At 37.3% G+C, this 23,680-nt stretch overlaps 1 protein-coding gene across 1 annotated transcript in view; it reads left to right on the top strand.

Annotated features, from left to right (window-relative positions):
* The window catches only part of PARD3 (par-3 family cell polarity regulator), a 411,749-nt gene extending 399,902 nt beyond the window's left edge, over nucleotides 1-11,847 (top strand). Inside the window, exons 25-26 of the mRNA XM_026843423.1 lie at nucleotides 6,222-6,349; nucleotides 9,735-11,847. Of these exons, the coding sequence (XP_026699224.1) occupies nucleotides 6,222-6,349; nucleotides 9,735-10,128 (522 nt within the window). The 3' untranslated portion in view covers nucleotides 10,129-11,847. The remainder of the gene's footprint in view (nucleotides 1-6,221; nucleotides 6,350-9,734) is intronic.
* The last annotated feature ends 11,833 nt before the right edge of the window (nucleotides 11,848-23,680 follow it).

The raw sequence follows: 23,680 nt of genomic DNA, 5'->3' as shown, positions 1-23,680 counted from the left end.
GATGTTGTTATGACATTTTTATACCAGTGCAGGATTCTTTTGGGGATGATTTTTCTGTTCAGTACCAAAGTTGAGCCTCTGGATTTTGTTCTTTTCTGGGTAGTATTTGGTCTGCTGAGGTTTATCCTTCCTTGCACCAGTCATGGGGTTTGGGGGATTTTGGTTGTAATTTGTTCCATATCTTGTGTTTTTTCCTAGTCACATCTTAATTAACAGATCCCCACCTTCAATAACAAAACCACAGCATTATAGCCCTAAATGTCATGGGAACGAACAATCCAATTAAAAAAAAGAGCATATTAAATCCATTGAAAACACTAAAGTGCTTGCCAGTCCTGCTTGTAGAAGCACACCAACCATCAAAAAATCCCACAAAGATGCAGGAGGGATAAAAGTTGGTGGTTTCTTTCTTGATCTTTAGGAAAAATATCAGTGTTAAAAATGGAAAGTGGCTAATTCCATTCACAAATACATTCATCTCTAGTCATCTCACATCTATTTGGATGGTGGGAGAAAATTGTCATCAAGAGAGCAGCTGAGCAAACTCTAATATATATTTAAATATTTAGGAGTCAAATAAAAAGATAACAGCTAACTGGGTCAAAATAAATACACCACCTGACTTGCCTGAGTATAGCTTTAATTAGGTGCACAAATTTGTGAAAGGTAAATAATTGCATGGTTTTCACAGAAGAAAGACTCCAGAAGTCCTAATAACATACTTAGGCATGGCCTGATAGATAAAAGTTCGGAGAATTTAGGGACCATGCTTTTTTTCCTGCTGTTTGTTGGTGTATAGATCTTGTCTCTAAGGCAGATTTAAAGAAAAAAAAATTCTTTTTTTTCTGTTTATGGTACTTATTTCCTATCCCTGTATTCAGGTCCTTGACCTATTCAAAGCCATAATGAATTCTAAATAATCTAAAATTATTTTTAAAAAAATGAAAGCCTGATTTTTGTTGCTGTAACTTTGATTGTAATATTAATTTTACCTGGAAAAATGAATAACAGACTATATTCAAAACAAACTTTATAAAGTTTATATCAGTCTATAAATTGTGTAGAATTACTCAACACATTAATGAGAAAGAAAGGTAGTATATTAATTCTTTTTACTATGAATCCATTTCAGGAGTCTCTTTCAGGATATTTTATTTAAGATATTAGGCAATATCTAATGGAGCATTGCAGTAGACAAAGAATACCTTAGAAGCCTAATTGCTGTGTCTCCTACCCCAATCTATTTCAGAGAGGAAACCAAAATTGTGCAGGGTAGCCTCTCCACAGGTACTTTCTCTTCAGCTGCGTATTTAATATCCATTCTGTGTCAAACCTGAGAAGGATTTAATGAAATACCAGCAATTTCTTGCCAAGATTTAGGCTCTGACTTGAAAACTCTACATTTTAAACTTTTTTCCCCTACTAGTTTCAATCTACTGATTTATGTGAAACAGAAAATGAAGATCAAAATTTTTTAAAATAAATGAAATCATTTCAGTTTGTAAACAAACATATTTATAGCTCATAGGCATGCAGTGCCTGTAAATACCCCATGCAGAATTTCAGGGCTCTCTAAGTGGTTTGTTTCTACTATACTGTATTTTCTTTCTGCTGCTGCTATACATATAATAGAAATCTTTGTCCCATACCATGCCGTTCAACTTTCTATATATACACCATAGAAAGATGCACAAAGGGATGGGATTTTATTATTATATGGTGTTTGAATTAATACACACACCTGTTGGCAATTTTTAAGAGGAGTATTGCTATATGTTCTATTCACCATAGCAACATAAACAAAAAGATGGAAGTAAAAATAGTTTTCAAGGATATCTCCCAGAATCATTGAATGTCTTCTATCATTCTGAGTTTTGATATACACAGTTACTGGATTGTCTGTCATCTGTGCCAAGCACATTTACACATAAAGCAGGCAAGGTCTTTTAATCTTATTTATTTCTAATTAATGATGGACTGTAAGTACCATGGACTTTTGGGAGACCTTGTGTCTACAAACTTCCCAGGTGGACCTGAAACTTCTTAGTTAAACACAGAGCTTAATCTGGAAAATAATTAGCACACTCATTTTAATATTAAATAATGGCCATTTTTAATAACTGGGAAAATACTAAGGGAAAATACTGTTTCTTTATCAATACAAAGGAATACCATGAGTCTGAGCAAGCATTTCTCCAAGCTTCTCACTATGGCAGTAAACTGTCAGAAACGTGTGTCATCTCAATTGCTGGATCTCTGGTCACCTGAACTGGTTGGATCTCCCTGAAAGCCCAGGGCCCCAGATCACCCCAGTGATCCATAATTCTGTGGCAACTTTGATCTGTGCCAGTCCAGCAGAATTCACACTGCCACCATGCAGAGCTACCCTCTGTGGGCTGAAATGCCATTCTGCAGGGAAAGAAACTGTGGGCAGCCAGTGGTTTAGCTAGAAAAGAGAGGAGAGACCTTTATCCCTAAAATATGCTGCCCTTTACTGCTGAGAGTGGTCAGTGCAACGTGAGCCGTGGGGATACATTCTCTGTGAAATGAAAAAATGTTGCTTGCATAAAGTGAGAAATCCGTAGAAACTTTTGACTTTGCAGCCCTGGTTTTAAATTAATGCCTCTTTGAGAAGAGAGCTGTGTAATTTCATGTATCTTAAAGCACAATTTTACATGCTGAGTACTGTTTAACAATGCTGAATGCAATAACTATCATTGCCACTTAAATGTATTGTGGAAGACATGAACATACATTTATTTGTATAATGCAGCCTTGGTTGTTATTGTGGCCTTGACCGCATCTTGATTTAAAAGGTCAGTGCTTGTCATACATCTCATTGCAAACGAGGCCAGAGTTCTTATCAATCTGTACTGTGAAGACCTAGGCTCTTGCTAGGTTTGTTGGATGATTTCAGGTTGTTATAATTGTACTTAGCCTTGTGTTGATATCAGGGTTAAAATTACTGTGTTATGTGCATTCCTTACATGTTTGTTGTTGCTGTTGAAAGATGTGAAAATAGTTCCACTTTTTTTTTTTTTTAATCTCCATTTTGTGTTGACAGAAATGGGGTATGCATGTATATAGATGTGTGTTTGTGTATATATTTTATATAAAAATATATGTATGAAAGTATACTTTGGGAATTGAGACAAAATTACCAATTAGCTTTTGAAGACTAAGGTTACTTATGATATAAATATTTTTGGTTTATAATCAAAAGCATATTGAAAGATAAATTACTGTATGGAGATTTGCATTTTTCTGAACAAGTTAAGGATCCAAAAAGGTTTATGTTAAGTCTTTATTTCATCGTGCCCATATATCAGTGTCATTCATTATGGTGTCACTGAGGCTTTTAATTAAAAGATTTGAAAGAAAGGCCTTTTTATTAATAAGATGGAGGAATGTAGCTGTCTGTGTGTATATATGTTATGGAATATGTGACTGCATATAGAAGTATTTTTATGTCTCATTGCCTATTTTTGGATGCTTGAAATCAAGTAGCAGATTCAGTTATATGAACAGCTTATTGTAGACGTGAACAACATGCAGACACGACTCTAAATAAGTATTCTTTTCAAATTAGTTAAATATTGCAAATCCACTTAGTTTAACAGGGCATACGGGTACTCATGCCTTCAGAAAATCAGGTAATGGATTTTAGATGTTTGCCTTTAGACCCATCAAATTATAAATGCTGTCCATTAGATTAAATTCTTTGTGAACTGCTGAGAATCCAGACCTAACTCCTCAGATCCAGTCACTCTGGGCATGTGTTACAGTGGGCAGACAGGCGTGATAGTTCTTGCCCCTATTTCCCCATTGGATCCTGTGTGCATTATAAAAAAAAAAAAAAATCTCTGAATCTACGTTTTGTTCTTAGTCCATTTGTAGTCCATTTGTAGTCCATTAGGGCTTTCAAAGCCTCTGTCACTTTAGTAAAGGCTTCTGTGGTAACTTCAGCTCTCTGCACATGTGTGTGCATGTACTTGCATTCATGCTTTCTAGATGATGCATTTTAATATCTTGTATAAACCTAAATTGAGCAGCAGCTCATTCTAGCTCCACCTGTTTGGTAATTTAACCATTCCCTGAACTGTAAAATTCTTTAATCTGTTATATTTACAGTGAACTGAAAAAAAGTGAAACCGTGTTTTCAAATAAGGAGAAACAATTCTGATTTTATGTCTTATCTGTGATAACTACTTTCTCACATATGACATAATGTAGCTGGAAGCTTTCCAACGTTGTTAAAGTGGAACCCATGAAATGAGGAGATCGACTCTAAAATCTTAGTTTAAATGTTTTTATTCCTTATGGAGAAGTTGAGATGGGAACTTCTGAGTTTCCCTCTGGTTCTCTGTAAGCTGCTTATAACCACACTGGAGAGAATTCACAAATAAATCTTGTGATTTTCAGGTAATCACTCACTTCCATAAGCTGAGCCCTTCAATAAAATACCAAATGTCAGAAGACTCTCAATAAAGTCAAGAAAGTTAGAAATGTTGACATATGCAGTAACTGAAACTCTGCTCTGTATGTGTTGCCCTTATTTAATATAGTAGGAAATCTCCATGGGGGTTGTTGGTTTGGCCATACATATGTACAGCTTATTCACCTCTAAGAAAATTTCCCACAAGGCTGACACACAATTCTGTTTTCTCAACTTGTTGCTTCATCATACCATTCCTAAAGTATTTTTCATTAGAAATACTGTTTTACTGAGGTTTTACAGAGTAAATCTATTCTGAAATAGACATCAGTCTGGCATTAAGTATTCTCTGAAATAAGTTCTCCACTACTCATAGTCTATGCTTTCGCATTCTTTGCACAATAACCTTCTCATAAATCTTGTAATCTTCTCATAATCTTCTCTGGGAAAAGCAGTTGTTCACCAAATTTTATCTGTTAAATTCTGAGCCGAGGCTGATGCTCTGTCTGAAGTGTATTGTTATTGGAAATCAAGTTTCTAAAAGTTGTACACCTGTTTCAAATTTGTTGTGTTCTGGCTACCTGCAGGTACTTGGCTGTATAGTAAGACAAAGGAGAAGTTTATGTCACAAATGACAACTTTATAGTTTCTAAGACTTGTCTTCAGTGTACGAAGCTTTTCAGAAGCCTTTTATCTTGTAGATATTTATAAGCCATTATATCTTTCTGCTGCAGAAATTATAATGGCAAAAAACAAGAGATGTTTGTTTTGAAGGAAGGCACAGATAAAAAGGAAAAAAGTGCTTTAACAAAAGCAAGTCTGAGACAAGTTGTTTCATTTCCAGACTCAGACAAGTGCTTATGCTCCCTAACCTTCCAGTGAGTAGACTTAAGTATTTTGAATAGAACTGGAAATTTAAAGCCAATAAAATGATGCTCTGTTTCTTTGTTAGATGAAACTTTAATAATAAAACAAGAAAAACCCATAATACTCTTTGATTTTTGTGGCACCCTATTTTGCAGCTTGAAATCACAAAATCTGAATAAAGTAGTAATATAAAATGAAAAGGGATATCTCTACAAAAGTAAACTTTTTCATAATCCAAAATTTGAATCCAGCCTTTCTGCCAGATCTCAACCGGTAATGCTCTGTATTCCCAGAAAGGCCATCCATTTTCACTTGCTCCTAGTATTGGCCTCAAAGTTTCAAATTGTCACCTCATTAAGATGTTATCTAAAATCCTTCTCAGAGATATGGGATTCCCCATTGTCCACAGGAGAATGCTAATTTTGTCTACTTGATCATACTGAACCAGAAAATGTTTCCCCATCTCAGTGCGTGTCTGGGCCAACAACAAATAGGATGGTTACACTAAGGGAGAGCATCCCTTGAGCATATTGGTGAGGTTTGAAAGAGCTGTTGTGCTCCTTCCTCTCTCAGATCCTCAGTGTGGTGTAAAACTTAGCATTACCACAGCTAGGCTAACTTACAGTGTCTGAAGATCTGTTCCACTGACTTAATTCAAATTTCAGTGTTACTACAAAAGCATAACGCATTCTGCACCAATATCTTCCTGATACATCTCAGAAATGGTAGGTCAGAAACAGAATCTGTAGCACACAGGCCACTGTTATGGGTCAGAATTTAACCTAATTATTATGAAAGACCTACTTAAATCACGTGTTGAAACAAACATAACTGTATGTATGCAATAACAATTTAAATGGTAGCTCTTTTGTGGGCATTTTTCTGCTTTGTTTAAGACATTTCTGTTTTCATTTTATAGCCAAGTACCAAGACATACTCACAGAGTGGCAGACACTCAGTATCAGTAGAGGTTCAAATGCAGCGGCAGCGGCAAGAAGAAAGAGAGAGTTTCCAACAAGCTCAGCGGCAGTACAGCTCATTACCCAGGTACGGCAACTGTCTGAAGCTATTCAGTGCGTATGAGCCTGGAGCTAATTTCATTTGTGGGAGGAAAATGTTGTACTTAGTGCAGACACTTTTGTTTAGCATTGATATAAGGTAGAATGTATTCAGCATGGAAGAGACGTAAAATTTCTTAAGTGAGAACACGTGGTAGGTGTTGCTTTTAGGAGAATTACTTCTTGCTTGATTTCAGTGGGATTTGATGACACTCAGCACCCAACAGAATTGAGACATTAAAACAAAGCTATTTTTTGTGGGACACCATTCAGTATGATTTTCTGCAATTACAGAGGTCTCCTGAGCATGACATGGGTTGTCCCCTTCTGACATGTCAGTGGCCTAATTCCTTACTGGTTAGAAATTCGATCTTTGTGATGTTAATGCAGAGGAAAAATTAAAAGGAAAAAAAAATAATCTCCAGACCTCAAACAAAATAATATAGAACTGAGAAACTCTGTCTAAATATCAGGACCTTCAAATGTCAAATATATACATAAGTCACTGGGTCATTAGCAATGGAATGCTGAAAGTTAATACACTTTTCAGCTAAAAAATCTGTATTTTTAAAAAAATCTTAGATTTTTTTAAATGGGCTGTTTGAGCAAAATGTCTTTTATTTGATATTTAACTTTTAAAAGTATTAAAAGTTTACCCAACTTATATTTTAAATCAGCTATTATAGTTAAACATTATGCAAATAGTCTTTGCATTTTGAAATATCAGTGGCAGTGGTTGAATGAAGAATCCTTTACATTGGAGGCTGGTGTCAAATTCCCTTCCACAAGGTTGGGTTCTTTTTTGTGCCTTGTGTGGAAGTGGTGTAGAAAAAAAAAAGAAATATGATGTGTTTTACCAAGTGTATCATAACTCCTTTTTTTTGAAACAGAAGCTTCATAATCAAAGTTATCTAATCAGGAACTCTCATCCTACCAACAACTTTAAAATAAAACACCAGTCAGATTTTCACATGCTATAATGCTTTTCAGTGTAGAATTTTTCTGTTCATTTTGGAAGGTAGGAAAGGAAAATGTAAAGTTAGTGTGGCTTTTTAGTTTGTCAATTCATCGTTTTGAAAACCTTAATGTTCCCTTTACTTATTAACTCTACCTTGCTTCTGAAGTGACCACAGTATTAATGACATATTGTTTTTCCTGAGAAATTCTCTTTCAGTTTTGCTAGCCCCAGCAATGCACAGATTGAGTAGAAGAGCATGGATGGTAGTGTCACTTTTAAGTTCAGGGGATTCTTAAAACTTGCTTCACTGTCCTTCTCAACCATTAGTAGCATTTAAAAGTTAGAAGTCAGTCACAGTGCAATTCCAGTGGCAACAATTAATAATTGTAAGGAGAAAATTAATCTACAAGAAATCTGGAAAATAATGCTTTGGGTCATAGAAAGGATTGTTTTGAAAAGAGTGACAGAACTTCACTCAACGTGGTTTTCAACATGAGAAATTACTAGCAAACTAGCAATTCATGTTACGGAGTAATTAATAATTTAATGACTTCTTGAGCACTCTGGGTATTTGAGCTGTGCTGAGAGCAGACAGAATTTCAGGACCTTGGGCTGAAGATGAGCACTGTAAATACCACAATACTCCTATAACAAGCTGGGACATCCAGTTCTCCAGCTTTACAAACTGTTCATAACTCTGTGACTGATCTTTAAAGAAATCTTACTGTTACTCTGAAACTTAGGTCCCAAGCTTAATGTAACTGTGGCTTTGTAATGATTAAAGTTTGTGCACTGGCTTCATTCTTGAGCTTTGTTGCTTTTCATCTTGCATAGTCTTTAGGAGACTGCTTTTTTCCCGTTGTATATTCAAATCATTAGTACTGAAGACAAACAAACTCGAGTCAATTTTAAAGGATCTTCCCAGAAAGACCAGGAATGTGGGCCAACTAATTTTGAATAAGTACCAGAAAACAGTCAGTAAATTAAATTAGTTCAACTAGTCATCCTCTTGTCCCATGTGAAACTGTAAAAGCAATGTTTAACTCCAAGTTAATTTTGTAGTACTTAAAATTTATCTTGCTCTAGATCAGAAACCTGACAGTTTCGTAGCCTACAGAGGTTCGTTCAATTTGCTCTCGTTCCAGGGAGTGATAAAACATGGCTCAGAAACATCATTTCTTTGGCAAAGTTGCATATGTGAATATCAAGAACAGCTATAAAAATTTGCATAAGAATTTACATTATGTTGTAATTTATGTTGTAATAATTTACATTCGCCCTGAATAACAATTTTCATCCAGAGGTCTCAAAAATCTGTTATAAAATAAGGTGGATAGGGTCATTTTGAAATTATGTGTGTGAAAGGAAGATTGGAAAAACATTAGGTGACTTTTTACTTTTACTAATGGTAGAAAAATTCTCTGGGTCTGCTGTCAGACACTGTTGGATGAGGCCACATTGAGTCCTGTGTGTTGACATGAAAAACCAAACCATATATAAACAACTAAATTATTTTCTTATTGATTAATGTCACAATATATTTTGTTCTACTGCCTGATTCTCATACACTAATTTCAATCTCAAAGTGGGTATCTCTTTTGCTGCAGCACAAAATTGTTTTACTTTATCATCACCAATCTTATTTTAAATTCATAAAAGCATCTAGCAGCTTGATAGTAAATTAAAGCAATTTCAAAACCATAATCTGTCTTCAAAATAATGTGATGATTTATTGTGAAAAGAGATAAGAATTTCTAATTCCTACATGTATTTGATTTATTTATCTACCCCCTGGAGCCAAAAAATGAGCAAAAAAGGTTATCTCTGCCTTTTCTTCTATGAAAGCTATAGCAAACTGAGTAACAGTCCTGATAGCACAAAATTTCTTACTTCTGGAATGGGAGGAAGGAACTCTCATCTGTGCAACTACCTACCAATAATGAGCTTTATCTCCTGACTTGTGCAGTGTTAGAGCAAATGTTTTAAAGATCTGCCTGTTGCATTTTTAATCGTGTGAATCTAGATTCAGATCTTTCATGAGTGACTTTGCAAGTGCTGGCTGTTATCTGGTTTCTTAGGAAGCACAACAATGTGTATGGACTTTCCTAGTCTGCAAATGAACTGAAGCACTTTTTTCTTGAGAACAGGATGGTGGTTGTAACACTGGATGGGCTTTCACAGCATATTCCTCCTGGAGAACCCTAGAAGTATAGTTCAACTCTATAGGAACTATTCTTCCAACAAAAGAGGCAAGATGCCTCTTTAGGGCAGAAGCAAACATGACTTCTGGAGAATGCTATAGCTGGGGGAAACCTGATGGCATTGAAGAAGCACCATTCTTTCCAGAGATTGTCAATAACAGCATAAGGGGAACGAGAACATTTGTCTTAAAATCCTCTTCCATTTTTCTTTCCAGGCAAAGCAGAAAAAATGCCAGTTCTGTATCTCAAGACTCCTGGGAGCAGAGCTATTCCCCTGGAGAAGGGTTCCAGACTGCAAAGGAAAATCCCAGATATTCCAGCTACCAGGGATCGAGGAATGGCTATATGGGAGGACATGGCTTCAATGCCAGGGTAATGCTAGAAACACAAGAACTGCTTCGTCAAGAGCAGAGGCGGAAAGAACAACAACTGAAAAAAAAAACTTCTTCTGAAGGACCTAGCAACTATGACTCATATAAGAAAATTCAGGACCCTAATTATACCCCTCCTAAAGGTCCTTTCAGGCAAGATGTACCACCTTCACCATCTCAGGTAGCAAGGCTGAACAGATTGCAAACACCAGAAAAGGGAAGACCATTTTATTCTTGAGGTGAAGAAAATGAAGATCAACTTATCATGCAATAAGGAACATTTTCGTATAAAGACTTATATTTTGAAAACTTTCCAAACTAATGGTACTAAGGAATATATCCATTGTCTGTTTCAGTGCCTTTAAAACTATGGGCAAAGCGTTGGTAGGCCTTATGTCTTTGCCATTCTGTCTCAAGTGTTGAATTCATGGAAGGATGTTCCACCATTTGACAATCATAGCGGAAGTGAGCAACGCCGCCCCTGTGTATCGTGTCCCGTAGCCCAGTCCAGTAGTTGTCAATGGCTTATTACTAGGATTTGTTGTAATGTGTTTTACTTTGCAGTGACTTATTACACCAACATGCAGTTTTGTGGCATAAAATTAATGAATTTGAAGTTGAAAGAAGCATTGACAATTCTTTTTTTATTTCTCTTGGGTCAGGAGGAAGGTTACATATCACTCTTGAGTGGATAAGGCTTAGCTCCAGTCTGGATCGCAGTTGCAGTTCTAAGATGTTTTATGGCGGAGTCATTACGAGTCTGTTGATCAATATTTAAGTGTCTATATGCTGAAAAACTATCCTTCTCCTATTATGCACATATGCACTCTTTTTCTCTCTCTCTCCCCACTCTGAGCTTATTAAAAAAGCCTTTATCCTGACTCATGAGGAAAACAATATTAAGCTTTCAGTTATCCTGAGAATCCTGTTACAATTGCCTTATAATCTTAATACACAGTCCATTACAAATGAAATAACTGGAGAGAGACTATTTATACAGTCACAGCCAAGCCCTTGATAAGTATATTTTACTATTTTATGAACAAATATACAACTGAGTTCTGCTTTGCTTTACTTCTGAATGAATTGGTCGTATGGCACCTGTGTCTAGAAAGAGAACTAGGGAGGGTATCATCCTTTGGTCATCTGATACACAGTTGTCTTTGGGCAGATTTTGGAGATTGCTTGAAGCAAGAGCAGAAGAAATCAAAGTTTTTCTTTGGATCAAAAAGCTGAAAAGAAAACAAATTCTTCCTTTTATGATTTGTGAACCTTTGTGGACAATTGCATTGTGCTTCCGTATACTGTATTGTTACATCGTGATGCTACATTAAAAATAAACCTTTAAGTATATGAATGAGAGAAAAGTGGAGACAAACTGTTACACATCATCCTGAAAACATGTCAGTATCCAAAAATAACTAAAGCAAAAAAGGTTGCTCTAGCAGTGAGTAATATTTGAATGTGCATATGGGATATGAGAATTTCTTTTGCAGCAGCTGTTTTTATATTTGTTGATCTGAACTTCATGTATTGTAAAAAAAAATATAGCTGGGTTGCTGAAGTGCCTGCAAATCCTGATGTGAAAAAGGCTTGAGAATGGATCGCAGCCTATCGTGTACAAAAAGGAAAGAGAGAAAACAAGAAAGCAAGAAAGAAAATCATGTATTGCGTGATTTAAAAAAAAAAAAGCCTATTTTTTTTTTTTACTGGCACATTTTATTTTTGCGCCAACTTGTTTCTAGAATATATGTGAAATATCAGCACACATATCTGTGTATTTTATGCCTGTTTATTAACAGTTTTTGTTGTTAATAATGTACTCCATGTTTAAAAGTTGTTATTAGTGTAAGCACAGTGACATTGGATGACAATAGCTCTTTTACGCAGAATTTACAAAACTGTGTAAAATGGCTTTCCATGTACATATGAAATTTAGAATAAAAGGCTGTTTCCATCCTTGTCTTGGTATTGTCTGTAGACCCTTATAAGAACCACTGCAGACACTGAGTTTAAAAAATATTTAACAGATGTTATTTTATCCTATTCCTAATGGTTTACGTGTGTCTTTCTGTGAGCACTTACAATCATCAGGAAAAAAAGAGAAAAGATTTACAGCCCAGCTGAACACCTGAAGACTATCCTCAGAGGGAAAAAACACTCAGTTTAATGTCTTGTGTTATTTTAGGCCATACCTGTGACATTTAAAAGGTACATTCTTAAGACTAACCTCTGTTGCAGAAATCTTCCGTGCTGTATCATGGAGTCCTCTCCCCGAGGAGAGCACTGTCAGAAGGGCACCTGCTGTGCTCTGGCCAAATCCGGGCACGTGTGAGGAAGCTCCCTCTGCACCGAGTGTGTGTTTTGGGGTCTGATGTGAGCCCTTCACAGGAATGTTGACATGGTGAAAAATGGGAAAAGGCAGATTTATGAATAAAGCAATATTTACAGTGTCAGTGATACTCTGTTTCCCCTATTAGTATTGGAGCTGTGTCTGGTTTTCTCCCTCTTCCCCTCATTCCTCCTTTTGTTGGATACTGCAGGAATGTCAATCATAATTCTGTCTATGCATGACATCAGGCTGTTGCCATGGCAATAACGGTGTCAAATTATTCACTGTGACTTTATTGTGGGATCTCAAGGGGAAGAGTAGGAGGAGCTGCAAGGTGGACAGGCGGCTTTCGGTGCCCAAGTAAACTAAAGGCATGATTTTGCAAAAGATCTAAATTGTAGTGGCTTGTAGTTGTGAGGAAATAATTGCATTTGCAGTTTTGCAGGCCTTGCTGTCTCATCTCCTGACTGCATTCCCAGATTGCATAGTTTGATGTTTCTATGGAATTATTTGGACAGGCAAATAATTGCAAGCACTAAAAAATGCATCCACAGGAATGGAAAACATGTTGAAGTCCTTTTCAGAATTAGGCCTGTGATAAACTGTTGTAGGAAAAAGGGCATATGTTTGGAAAAGTATGAAGTCGTGATGTTTTACGTGTGAGGATGGCATATGTTAAAGTTTACCCTTCTATGAAACTCCTCTTCAAGGTGTTAACAATTTGCCATAATTAGATGTGTTCATGAAAGAAGGCAGATGTTCTCTTTGGGCCATGTCTGTGTTATGTTAGTAAAGAATAAGGTCTTTTTCTGGCTTCATCATCTTGTCTTCTTCCTGACATAGCGTAGACAGGATTTCTAATATTAACTCCCATAAGTTGCAAAGGACGATAAGGAAGTGGGAGGGAGATATTTTAATAGAAAATGACCTTTAGTTCTGCATAGTGAATAGAGTCAAAAGTTAATTGAGCTAGCTATATTACTGCAGTAATTTGTTTGTGGACGCATTATCATTATGAGATTAACTCTGTAACGTTAGTGCATTTAAGAATGGTCACAGGACAGACTGTAAGGGAACTTACAACACTGAGGAGTGGGTGTAAAGCTTGCACTTTTTTCTCTGTTGAAACCCTAAAACAAAACATCTGCAAAGCCTGCTAGATTTTATCAAAATAATTTGTTAATGCTACTGAAATTCCATTGGAAAGTTTAATATTACTAATGGAGAAGACTGCTGCCTTTCTTAAAAATATACTTCCCCTCTTCTTACAGGGCCTCCTTGGAAACAAGAGTGCAGCCCCAGTGAGTTATGGCATGGGACAGAGAGTTTAATATATGTCTTTGAGAATCCTGCCATCAAAAACAGCAAAAAATGGCATAGAGCCCAGCTGAACATGGTTGGAGAGTACAATTGCCATTTATTGCTGGCAAACAGCAGGAAGAACAACAAAACAAAATTTAAACCCATCATGACTGTAGATATATGGCCTGCCTTTCAAAGCTGGGCTGATGTTTTGCTCACGTTTGCTCTGTTTATGAGTGTCTGTAACATTTCATTTATCTGTGCTGGGTATGTTGAGAAGGGAAAGGAAAAAAACCTTGGCCAGACAAGGAAGAGATGCGCCAGATTATTGGTGTTGGCTAAACACAGGATATTCTTGAGTAATGCAAACCTTTGAACTTGCGTTGTTGAGACTTAAAGTGAATTTGGCTATTGCATGTCCTGGCTTGCAAGTCTATTTTCAAAATATATCCTAATTCTATTTGCTGTGCATGACTGTTTCTACATCTTTCTCTCCTGAGTCCCCAATCTAGTTCCTAGGAGTTTTGAGGAATCTGTCAGAAATGCAAACACAGAAAAAAACCTCTTTTTTTATGCTGCTGTTGTGCCACCACGCTCTGGCCTTCCAGACTCAATTTAAAGCTCAGCCCTACCTTGGCAGAGGAAGGGTGAAGGTCAGAAATCCAGCATGGGGGAGTGACTTTGTGAAAGTAGGGTTTGTGTGTGTGCGTGTACATGCAAGGAAGCGAGAAAGAGAGAGGCACAGATTGGATTCATTTGTCTTTAATTCATGTCCAGCTTGAAACCCTCTTCAAAAAATCTTGTAGGATTTCTTCAGAGTTTTTTCCATCTGTGCAGAAACCAGCTGATGATTTGATGCACATGGTTATTGTTTCATGCACTCTTGTACATCTCTTCTATTTTGTATCAGCATCACACTCTCTCTTTTACATCTGCTGATTAATTCTGTTGCATCTATTTGTGTCTCTAAATGGCATGCAATTCATTCATATCCTAGGGTAGCTTCTTGCTAGTGATTGATACTTCTCTCTTAGCTTTGCAAACTTATTTTAATATTTTTCTGTCCTTGGGAGTAGTGTTATCTTTTGTAATTTACACTTTAATCACATTTTAAAAATTAAGACTGGAAGCTTGAGTTGGGATTACACAAAAAGCAGACAAAAGAATATGGCTTTGCTTTCTATGCTGTGTGCAGCACACACTTCTCAGGCAGTTGTAGGAACTGCACAGATGACTGTCTGAATCAGGTAAAGAAAAACATCAAGCCCAGGAGCTTTGGAGAATAAAAAAAAGTTAAGGAAAGTTTTGAAAATATTTATGCCCACTGCATGCTATCTACTGTGAAAAAAACAATAATTCCTTAGAAGTATCACTCTGTCTGACTGGTTTCAGATGGTTTCAGAGATCAGACAGACGTGACTGTGGTTTAAAGAGAGGCGGATGGAAGAGGAAGCTGCTTGTGCCCTTCCAAAGGATGCCAGGACCCAATTCCCTTGCAAATTGGCTCCCAAAATACTGTTTTCAGCTGCACATCTTACAGCAACCAAGGTCTGGAATGGACTTAGATTCACACATTGAGCTGAAAACTGTAGTGACATCTGTCAGAGAGGGAGGGATGACAGCCGTGGGTGATAATAGCTTCAGTTATCCGATTTTAATCTGCTTGTTTGTTGGAGTAATCTTTGTTTTAAGGAAATAAGGAAAGAAATTAAGACTGAGGGAAGGGAGTAAAATGCAAGCAAAAAAAGTTCTCTCCCTTCCACTATTGTCACCCTTATGGCCAGTGGTAGGTAGTTTCCTTTTTTTCCCCTTCATCCCCCAAAGGCTTAAAATGAGATAAACTAGTTGGCAGTAGCCAGTGCAAAACTCATGACCCTCCTAGAGATTCACTCTATTGTATAGCCTGTAAGATGTGAATTAAGAACACAATAAATAAAACAACTTTACTGTCCCTCTGTTATTTCCTCTGTGGGTTTCCCTGGGGTGTGTTTAGATTGTCAGTCCTTGGGACTAGGGGCTGCGTTTAGTTTTTTACTCTATATAGAACAGAATACTATTGTTGTCAGGGAGAGCTAGTGAGTATTTGGGGGGTTTTCAGCGTGAAAGGAGCTTTTTTAAAGTTGGTTTATATGGATTTTTGCAACAGGTGCGTGACTGTCCCATTTTCAATGTATTCCTAGCCCTAGCAATATTCTCATTTGTAAGTACAGAGCATATTGCTTGAACCAGTAATAGCTGGGGACTCGCTACATTTGGCAGTTAAAATGAGTTCCTCAGGTGTCTTCATTTAAACTAAGGGACTACTTCTTTGAAGCTTTTATAGAGGGAGGGAGAGAGATCTCTTCCTAGTGGAAATAGGAAATACATTCCCATGGTCACTGCTGGAAGCTGAAGAACTATCTAGAGGAATTTTAAGAGATTTTGAGGAGCTGCAGCCCTCTGCCAGGAGCCCAGAACAGTTACCTTCGTGTTCAGCAAGCTGGAGAAGACATTCATTTTCACTGTTTCACTGCTATAATTCTTATTCCCACTTAGAACTTACTGAAGTCTTGAGACCCTCTTCTGGGTACCCATCACATCTTATATCTTCCTTCGGGGCAAATGCAAAGCTTCATAACACTTCAACTGTAGCCAGGCTATTAAAAGCCAGTAAGGTCTTAGGAACAGGAAGGTCTTTGCTTAAAACTTTGTGTCTAATGATGATGTATGTTTTGTTTCATTCTACCAACCACTTCTTGGTTCCTGTCCATGACACATGTCTTCCTCAGTTTTCTCAGCATATGGTACATTCAAGTTCTGCTTTGTGGTCCAGCCCAAACTCAAGAACCATTTTAATAAATGTTTATAAATAATATAAATGATAATTTATTAATACCTAATCAGTTGTTTTCTGGGCTGTGGGCTACAAAGGAAGGCAAATTTTTGCTCGAGGAGCTACTTTTGCATTTGCAGAGGAAGTTTAAGAAGTCTTTTCTCACTTTCTTCTGAAACTCACTGAAAGTTAATATAAACAGCTGTAGCATAACAGGGACTGGAAATGGCAGTGTCTTGTTTTAGTGCCTGGCTGATGGTTTGCAAAAGTCTATTGTATAATCTGGACCAAGTTCATTGTAATTTTCCACATAGTGTTCCTCACTTTGAGAACTGTATGAAATCATATTAAAAATAGAAGCCACTAAATTATGCAACCTATTGCTGACCAAAAGCTCAGCTAATACTATAGCCAGCAAAGTAGAAATATTTTTTTTGTGTGAACATCCCATTCTTTGTTTAAAAAATAATGCACAGAAATTTTTATGAAGTAGTATACGGAACTTTACAACGCTTTGTTCTTGTTTTTTAAAGTCAGTTTGCATGAATAATTTTCTCATCTTAATGCAGAAATTTTCTGCATTTTTGTTGACTAAAATATTACTAATCTAATTTCCTATTAAAAAACTCATTTCCAGCATTTCAGAGCTGAAAGGTGCTACCAAGCATTTAGTCTTCAATTTACATACAACAAACCCTGTAATCTGATGGGGGATTTCACACAAGGATGGCTGCATGCAATTACATGGGCAAAGAAAAAATTTCCTCCAAGGCTCTGCTCTACAATAATTTCATCTGTTGGTCTCCCATTGAGAGTTCTCCTATTGTTAAAGTGCTTATTGATGTGGACTTAAGAGTAGAAAAATCTACACAGTGTTGTCATTCTAGGTTTTCAATGCTGTTTGCATTTTTTTTCTTCTTTTTAATTATAATTTGCGTTTGTTAGAAAGGGACAAAGTAAACAGATTGGAATAATTCATTTGAGTTAACACTCATTGACGAGAAAACATTAAGCATTCTCCAGATGAAGCATCAGTCATGAAAGACAGAAGGATAATCCTAACATTACAACTCAAGTAAATTAGTTTCTGGATATATATTCCAGCATTGCATAAAGCTGGACCAACTCTTAATACTGGCATCATAATATGCACTTCTAAATGATGCCAGAAATCATCATTACAACAGAGAGAGGATTGACTGTTTGTGTTTATTAATGTGGGAATGTTGGAAGAGTATTTGATATTAAATGTCACAGTCTACGGTGACTGGAGCTAAACAACTCTAAAACTGATTGAGAAGATTTGAGCAGATAAATGCAAATGGCAAACAGAGCTCCACATGCTGCCATGGTGGAGGCACATCCTGCTGTTATGCCTCTGGCATCGCAGAACAAGTAGAAAACCGTTAATCCAGTGCAGCCCCTTAGGAAAGGTGGTGAGAGAAAGTGGAGAGTGCGGGACAATGGTAAGCATATTTGCTCCTTATGAGTACAAGGGAACCATTTGTACCTTAGTTGCCTCACATCTTTCTCACTTTTGAAGGCTCACACAATTTAGCTGTGTTTGTCCATAGGTGGACAACTGAGGTGTGTTTTTCTTAACTGCGTGAGGGTGGATGCAAAATTCTACCCTGTCACACTGTGCCAACAGCACCATGTAGTTGCTCCTCAGAGACTTTGACTTAAAGCCAGTAACTCACTGTCCTTAAAGTCCAGGACATCTTCCCTCCAAGCGGAAGGTGGAAGGAAAGCAGGGCAGGGACTACCTTGCTTTGTCTGTATGGTAGGCTGCCATTACCACTGAAGAAGATGTTGCAATAATGTTAGTTTAAATTAAATGTTACATTTCTCTTGAATTAACTGGTATGCTGTGAATTTCACAGTACTGTCCTCTGCTGCAAAAGGTTTGAGATGCAGGACTAAGGCTGGTAAGGAGTCTCTGGAAATCTAACTTGGTACTCTGCAGATCTTAAAAAAAAAAAAAACAAAAAACAAACCTAAAAGAAAAAAGGTATATTACAGAGCAGCTGATCTATCTCCTAGTTATACCACATGTGTTCTCCCAGTCCACACTAGACTATAAATGAAATGTGGTTAAGGGTTTATCTCCCTATAAATACCATGTATATTTATTAAATGGTGAGTGATTTGCATTATTATGACATTTGATCGGTGGTGTTTGGCTCCAGCTGGTAAAGTTTCAGCAAGGAGCTGGGAGAGCAGCAACAGTCCTTCTATTGTCTTGAGTTGGCACCGTGAGGCAGCAATGAAAGCAATACAGCCAGCAATGCAGTAATCTAATACAGAATACAGGCTCTTTCTTTTGTTAAACATCTTCTCCTAAAAATGCTGGCAAGTACACATTGTTTCCTTATCGTTTTTTCCTCTTGAGAGATTTCAATTCCATTTACCCTACGGGCCCAAATCCTTCCTGAACACGAGTTAGACAGCAAGGAGGATTACTAGAAATAGTGCAGACAATGACCAAAAGCCATCTCGCGTGCCTTTTCTTTCCAGCCACCCACCCATCTTTCATTATCAAGGGGATGAATACCATATCTGACTGCATAATCAAAATCCAGTGACCTGTTAGAGCAGGCAGTAAAATAAAGCTCTCTTGCTGTTTCCCTTTGACTGGGCTTCAGTTCTGGAACCCTTTTAACCCAGATTTTCTGACATATTGTTAAACCTGTAGGCATTTAAGGATGCAACCACTGAACTAATATGTTTTAGATTGTGTCCTTATAATATATATGGATTATTTAGTGTCATGATTTCTGGTAAAATTGGAGCACCCTGATGCCAAAGTAATAGCCTTTAATTAAAAGAGCTACAGCAAAGAACAGTTAAAGTATGTCAAACAATAGAAAACCCTGCCCAGTTTTTCCAGCAATTTTTCTGCCTGTGATATTTGCCAGCACATTCCTGATGAATGTCTAAGGTAAAAATGAATGCTCATTTGGATCTTGAATGCCATTCAACTATGGAAAGAACCACTTTTATTTAAATACAGTCTCACATAACCACCAATGAAAAAACTTCTCTTTTATTTTCATTTATTTTCCCCACTAATTCATTACAGTGCTCTTAGTGGATTAATGCTGGACAAAAGTTCAGAGAAAGTCATATGAGGTGCCAAAGGGGCATACTTTTCTGTTGCAGTCTAAACCTAAACTCTGTCCCTTAGAGCCAACTCTAGATTTTGTAGAGAATGAGGGAGAGCTTATTTTTTAAATGTTTTTCCATACAGTATGTTTCCCTGTTCCCTCTTAGCTGAGACAAAAAAAGCAGCACAGCTCAACACAGGCATAATACTCGTTTTTGTGGTTTGGTGAGGGAAAACAGAAGGGCTGGCTTCACACCTCCAGGATAACTGTGCTACCAAAGGGGGTCCCAGAACAGGTGCCCTGCTGAGCCCCACGTATGTGTCTCTGGGGTTAGAAAGTAGGCAAATTTCTATGAAGAGTCTTCTAGAGGTCTTCTCAGAAGGTTACAATATAGAGTCCCTCCACAGTCATTCCATATTTCCATTTTTTAGTCTAGGTAGTAAGTAACATGCTGAGCTATTTCAATAATAGCTTTTCTGCACTTTTAGAGAGAACAGCTCAAGAAAAAATTCTGGGATTCCTTTTTTTTTTTTTTTCCTTTTCTCTCCTTTCACAAAGATGTTAAGTTCGTTCCCTACCCACCCATTTTGCCCAAAGAGGATGAAAAATGTTTCATTTTGTAACAAAGATTCTGAGGCTCTGAAAGTGAGAAATGTCATTTGTCCCATTTATTAGCAAAATGTGAATAACTATAGAAGTCAGCCTATGAGCATGGTACCAAACTCGGCAGCAAGCAGCAGACTGCCTGATTGTATTGTGTTAACACTAGACCTAGATATGTCTAAAAGCACTTGACAAGCTGTGTCTTGGCATCAGGCCCTGGAGTCTTTAGTTAGCATTTTTTTATCTTTGAACTGAATGAAAATTTAAATTTTTAATACTGATATCTTTCTAATTGGCTGATTCTTTGAGTATTTTCAGATTAGGCTGTGATCCTAGGCAAGTAGACTTTTATAGACAAGATCTGCACAGCCATAGGTGCATCTCTACTTAGTCTGCAGAAGCAATATTTCCTAGACATCTATTTTGTGCGACAGAGAAGAAGTATTGTAACTTAGTGGAAGATATTAATTTTTAATATTTTATTTCAAATTTTAAGGTGTGCAGTTGCTGGATAATGAAAAATACTTGGAAGCAAGCATTTTGGGGGAAATGTACATGAATCAGAGGATGCTTATTTTGTATTTTCACTTCCTATGATCTTCAGAAAATGCTGACTGCAGTCAGCAATTTTGGCAACGGTCCTTTTTCACAGAACCCTTGAAGTATTGCAATACCTCACTGCCGGCAACAGCCAGCCAGGCTTTTAATAAATTAGTATTGAATGTATGGAGAGATTCTGAGGTCAGAAGACACTGCTATAATAATCTAGTGTATTACCTGACTTCCTTTTTAACACTGACTGTAGAATTTCGCTCAATACTACTACATCAAACCCAGTAACTTGTGGCTGAAATCAAGAAAAACTTTCAGAAAGCCATCCAGTTTATATTTAAGATGATAAGGGACAGAGAATTCACTACATCCTTTTGCAATGTCCTTAGTTTTTAATTGTTTGCACTGATAAACATTTATGTTATCGTCAGCATGAAGTCTTCTAACTGCATCTTTTACGATCTTGCTGTGACTTTTTGTTTGCCCAGTTAAAAGCAATATTACATAGATGTAATTTTACACACAATTTTACATACCAAGGCTCAGTAAGACCTGGGTGCCAAATGAGAAACATTAGTCTTGAGTCTCAGGTGCCAAATGAGAAACATTAGTCTTGAGTCTGAGAAATTCTGAGCATGGAAAACATGAACACTTAGATCGTACAAGAGGAGAGATGGAGAGAGGAAAGGTGAAGCCCAGAATGATGTTATGTGCTGAACTTCCATCTGCAACTGGACACAGTCAACAATAGACACCAATTTTGAAAACTTGGCCTGTAAATACCACAACTCAGAGTCAGAAATACATTTTCAAGATAGTTCCTGCTGTCAGGTTAACATTCTCTTGATGCTTCAATGTCTCCTTTTTAATGTTTTTGATGTTTCTGTAACTGAAACCAGGTTTGTTTTACAAAGAGATGATGTGCAGCCTATCAGCCATTACTGTGACCTAGAGATAATTCTTAATGCTACTTCTGTTTGGTATAAAATCATGATACATTGTCACCTTGAACCTACCATCCTCTCTTAAAGGGCTTTAATCTAATTCTCCCTGTTGAACAGAGGCATCCTCATATCCTTTTGTAGCCAAATTGTAGGATCTGACTGAAGCTGTTTTCAAAGAAAGGAATGTATTTGATAACTGAAAATTTAAATTTGATTTGAAAAGCTAAGATAAACATTTTGTATTCTAATAGATTTTTATTTTTGTATCGAGGACAAAAAGGAGAGCAGGAACTTCAGCTTCAAGATAAAAGTCTGTTGAGAAAGCCTAAACCAAAACCAGTACTCCAAATCCATTTTTTTCTTTGCTTTGCTTTTCTCCATTTATTCCTCTAAACACAGAGGATATTTGCCACTGCAGTGATAAAACTGTGAGCAACATAATGTTCAGTCATGCCAGGGAGAGAATATGATACTTTGCATGAACACGTCAAGGTAATGTCAATTGAAAAAAAAAAAAGAGAGAGAAAAAAGAAGCACAGAGTGACTTTTTAAATCTTTCACACAGATCTTATCTATTCATAACCCAAATCAAAGCAACTCTGATTGCTCTATCAAGTGTAATATATAATTAAGGCAATTCAGACCTAAGGTTTAGGGTTATCGCAGTTCTTTTGATTTGAGTTGCTGATTGTCTTAGTGAAAGAGCTGGTTGGAAATTTTTTGACAGAAAGGTTTTCATCTTAAAGAAAAAAAAAATCTTTCAAAAGGAAAACTTTTTAGTGAGGACAAAGCCTGAAGAATAATCAATAGCCCAGGAATTACAGCACTCACAAGAACATGGTGGTGCAAGTCTCTGCTCTCAGCCAGGGCAATGCCCAAACCACTGGGCTGCTGTCTAGCTGTGCCTGCGTCAGGCACTCTCTCCTCTTGTCTTCATTTGATTTGTGCTGCAATAAATGTCCTAACTTCTGGGCTATATATTCCATCCCTCTATCTCCCTGGCTAGTTTTGATTTGGCCCTGATATGGGAATAAGAAAGGTTTGAAATACTAAGAAAGCGCTCTCCTACTGCACATCTTAGCTGTGAGATCTTTGTGAACTCACCCGCCCCAAAGTTTGACCTTTGCAGTCTTTTTGCATGTTCATTATCCCAGAGACCCAAAGCATACTCGAATTTCAGCATTTGTGTAACTCCCATGAGATTGAAGGAGCCATGCATGTGCTTGCACTTCTCTGTACTCACAACCATCTTCAAGAATCAGAGTGTGAGCAACACACAGATTTTAATATTGTTTAATGGTGAGGTTGCAGACGTTCTGAGGAAGGGTCTGTGCTCATCTATACTTATACAGATTGCACTTAAAGCTACGCATTAGCAGGATACAGTTAGGCTGAAAGGTGTTAGTGGCTGCCAACAGGGATGTCCTGGCTCCAAGAAAATAACAATCCTCATTAAAAATAATGGATGTGCCAAGTAATCGGCCAGGCACCACGAACAAAGCAATCAAGCCCCTTTATGAGGTAAAAGCAGCTGGTGGCTGAGGAAATACCAGCGGCACTTGCATGTAGCTTTACGACACAGGAGCTTTGGCAGCAAGGAGCTGAAGGAGCTTGTTCCTTCCTGCCCTCCCTCCCTCCAGCCTGTTGCCCACAGCCTGCTGCCCCTCAGCACCGGCTGCTTATGGGGCTCTGCTGTGAGCTCAGCTGGACTCAAATGGGGTAAAAAAGCGGGGTCAGTGATGGCTGGGTAGGACAGGGTCTCCCAAAGCTGTGGCTGCTACCAACACCCCATCAACAGAAATAACATTGAAACTGCAACCTTATTTTGTTCCACTGATCATTTTTTTAGCCTTTTTGGTGGTTTGATTTTTTTTCATGGTGAATGAAAGGGAATAAAATAATGCAATTTCTGTATTATCTTTAGAATAAGAATTTAGTGCCTTATAACATATGTTACTGAATGTAAGACTGAGAATTAGGAACTCACAAATTCCTATCCCAGCCATGCTGCTTACTAGGATGTCTTTATCATGTGTACTCTGCTCAGGGTGGGATTTACTTTATCTAACTTCAGCTGTCTAAAAGTTAAGTATCTAGGATAAGTTACTCATATAAACATATTCCTCAGTCAGCTGAGG

Source organism: Athene cunicularia, assembly GCF_003259725.1.
Source record: "Athene cunicularia isolate RWA chromosome 2 unlocalized genomic scaffold, athCun1 chr2_part1, whole genome shotgun sequence".
In the NCBI taxonomy this organism is placed as follows: domain Eukaryota; kingdom Metazoa; phylum Chordata; class Aves; order Strigiformes; family Strigidae; genus Athene; species Athene cunicularia.
The sequence above is the reverse complement of the archived record's forward strand: the minus strand, read 5'-3'. Positions and strand labels throughout refer to the sequence as shown.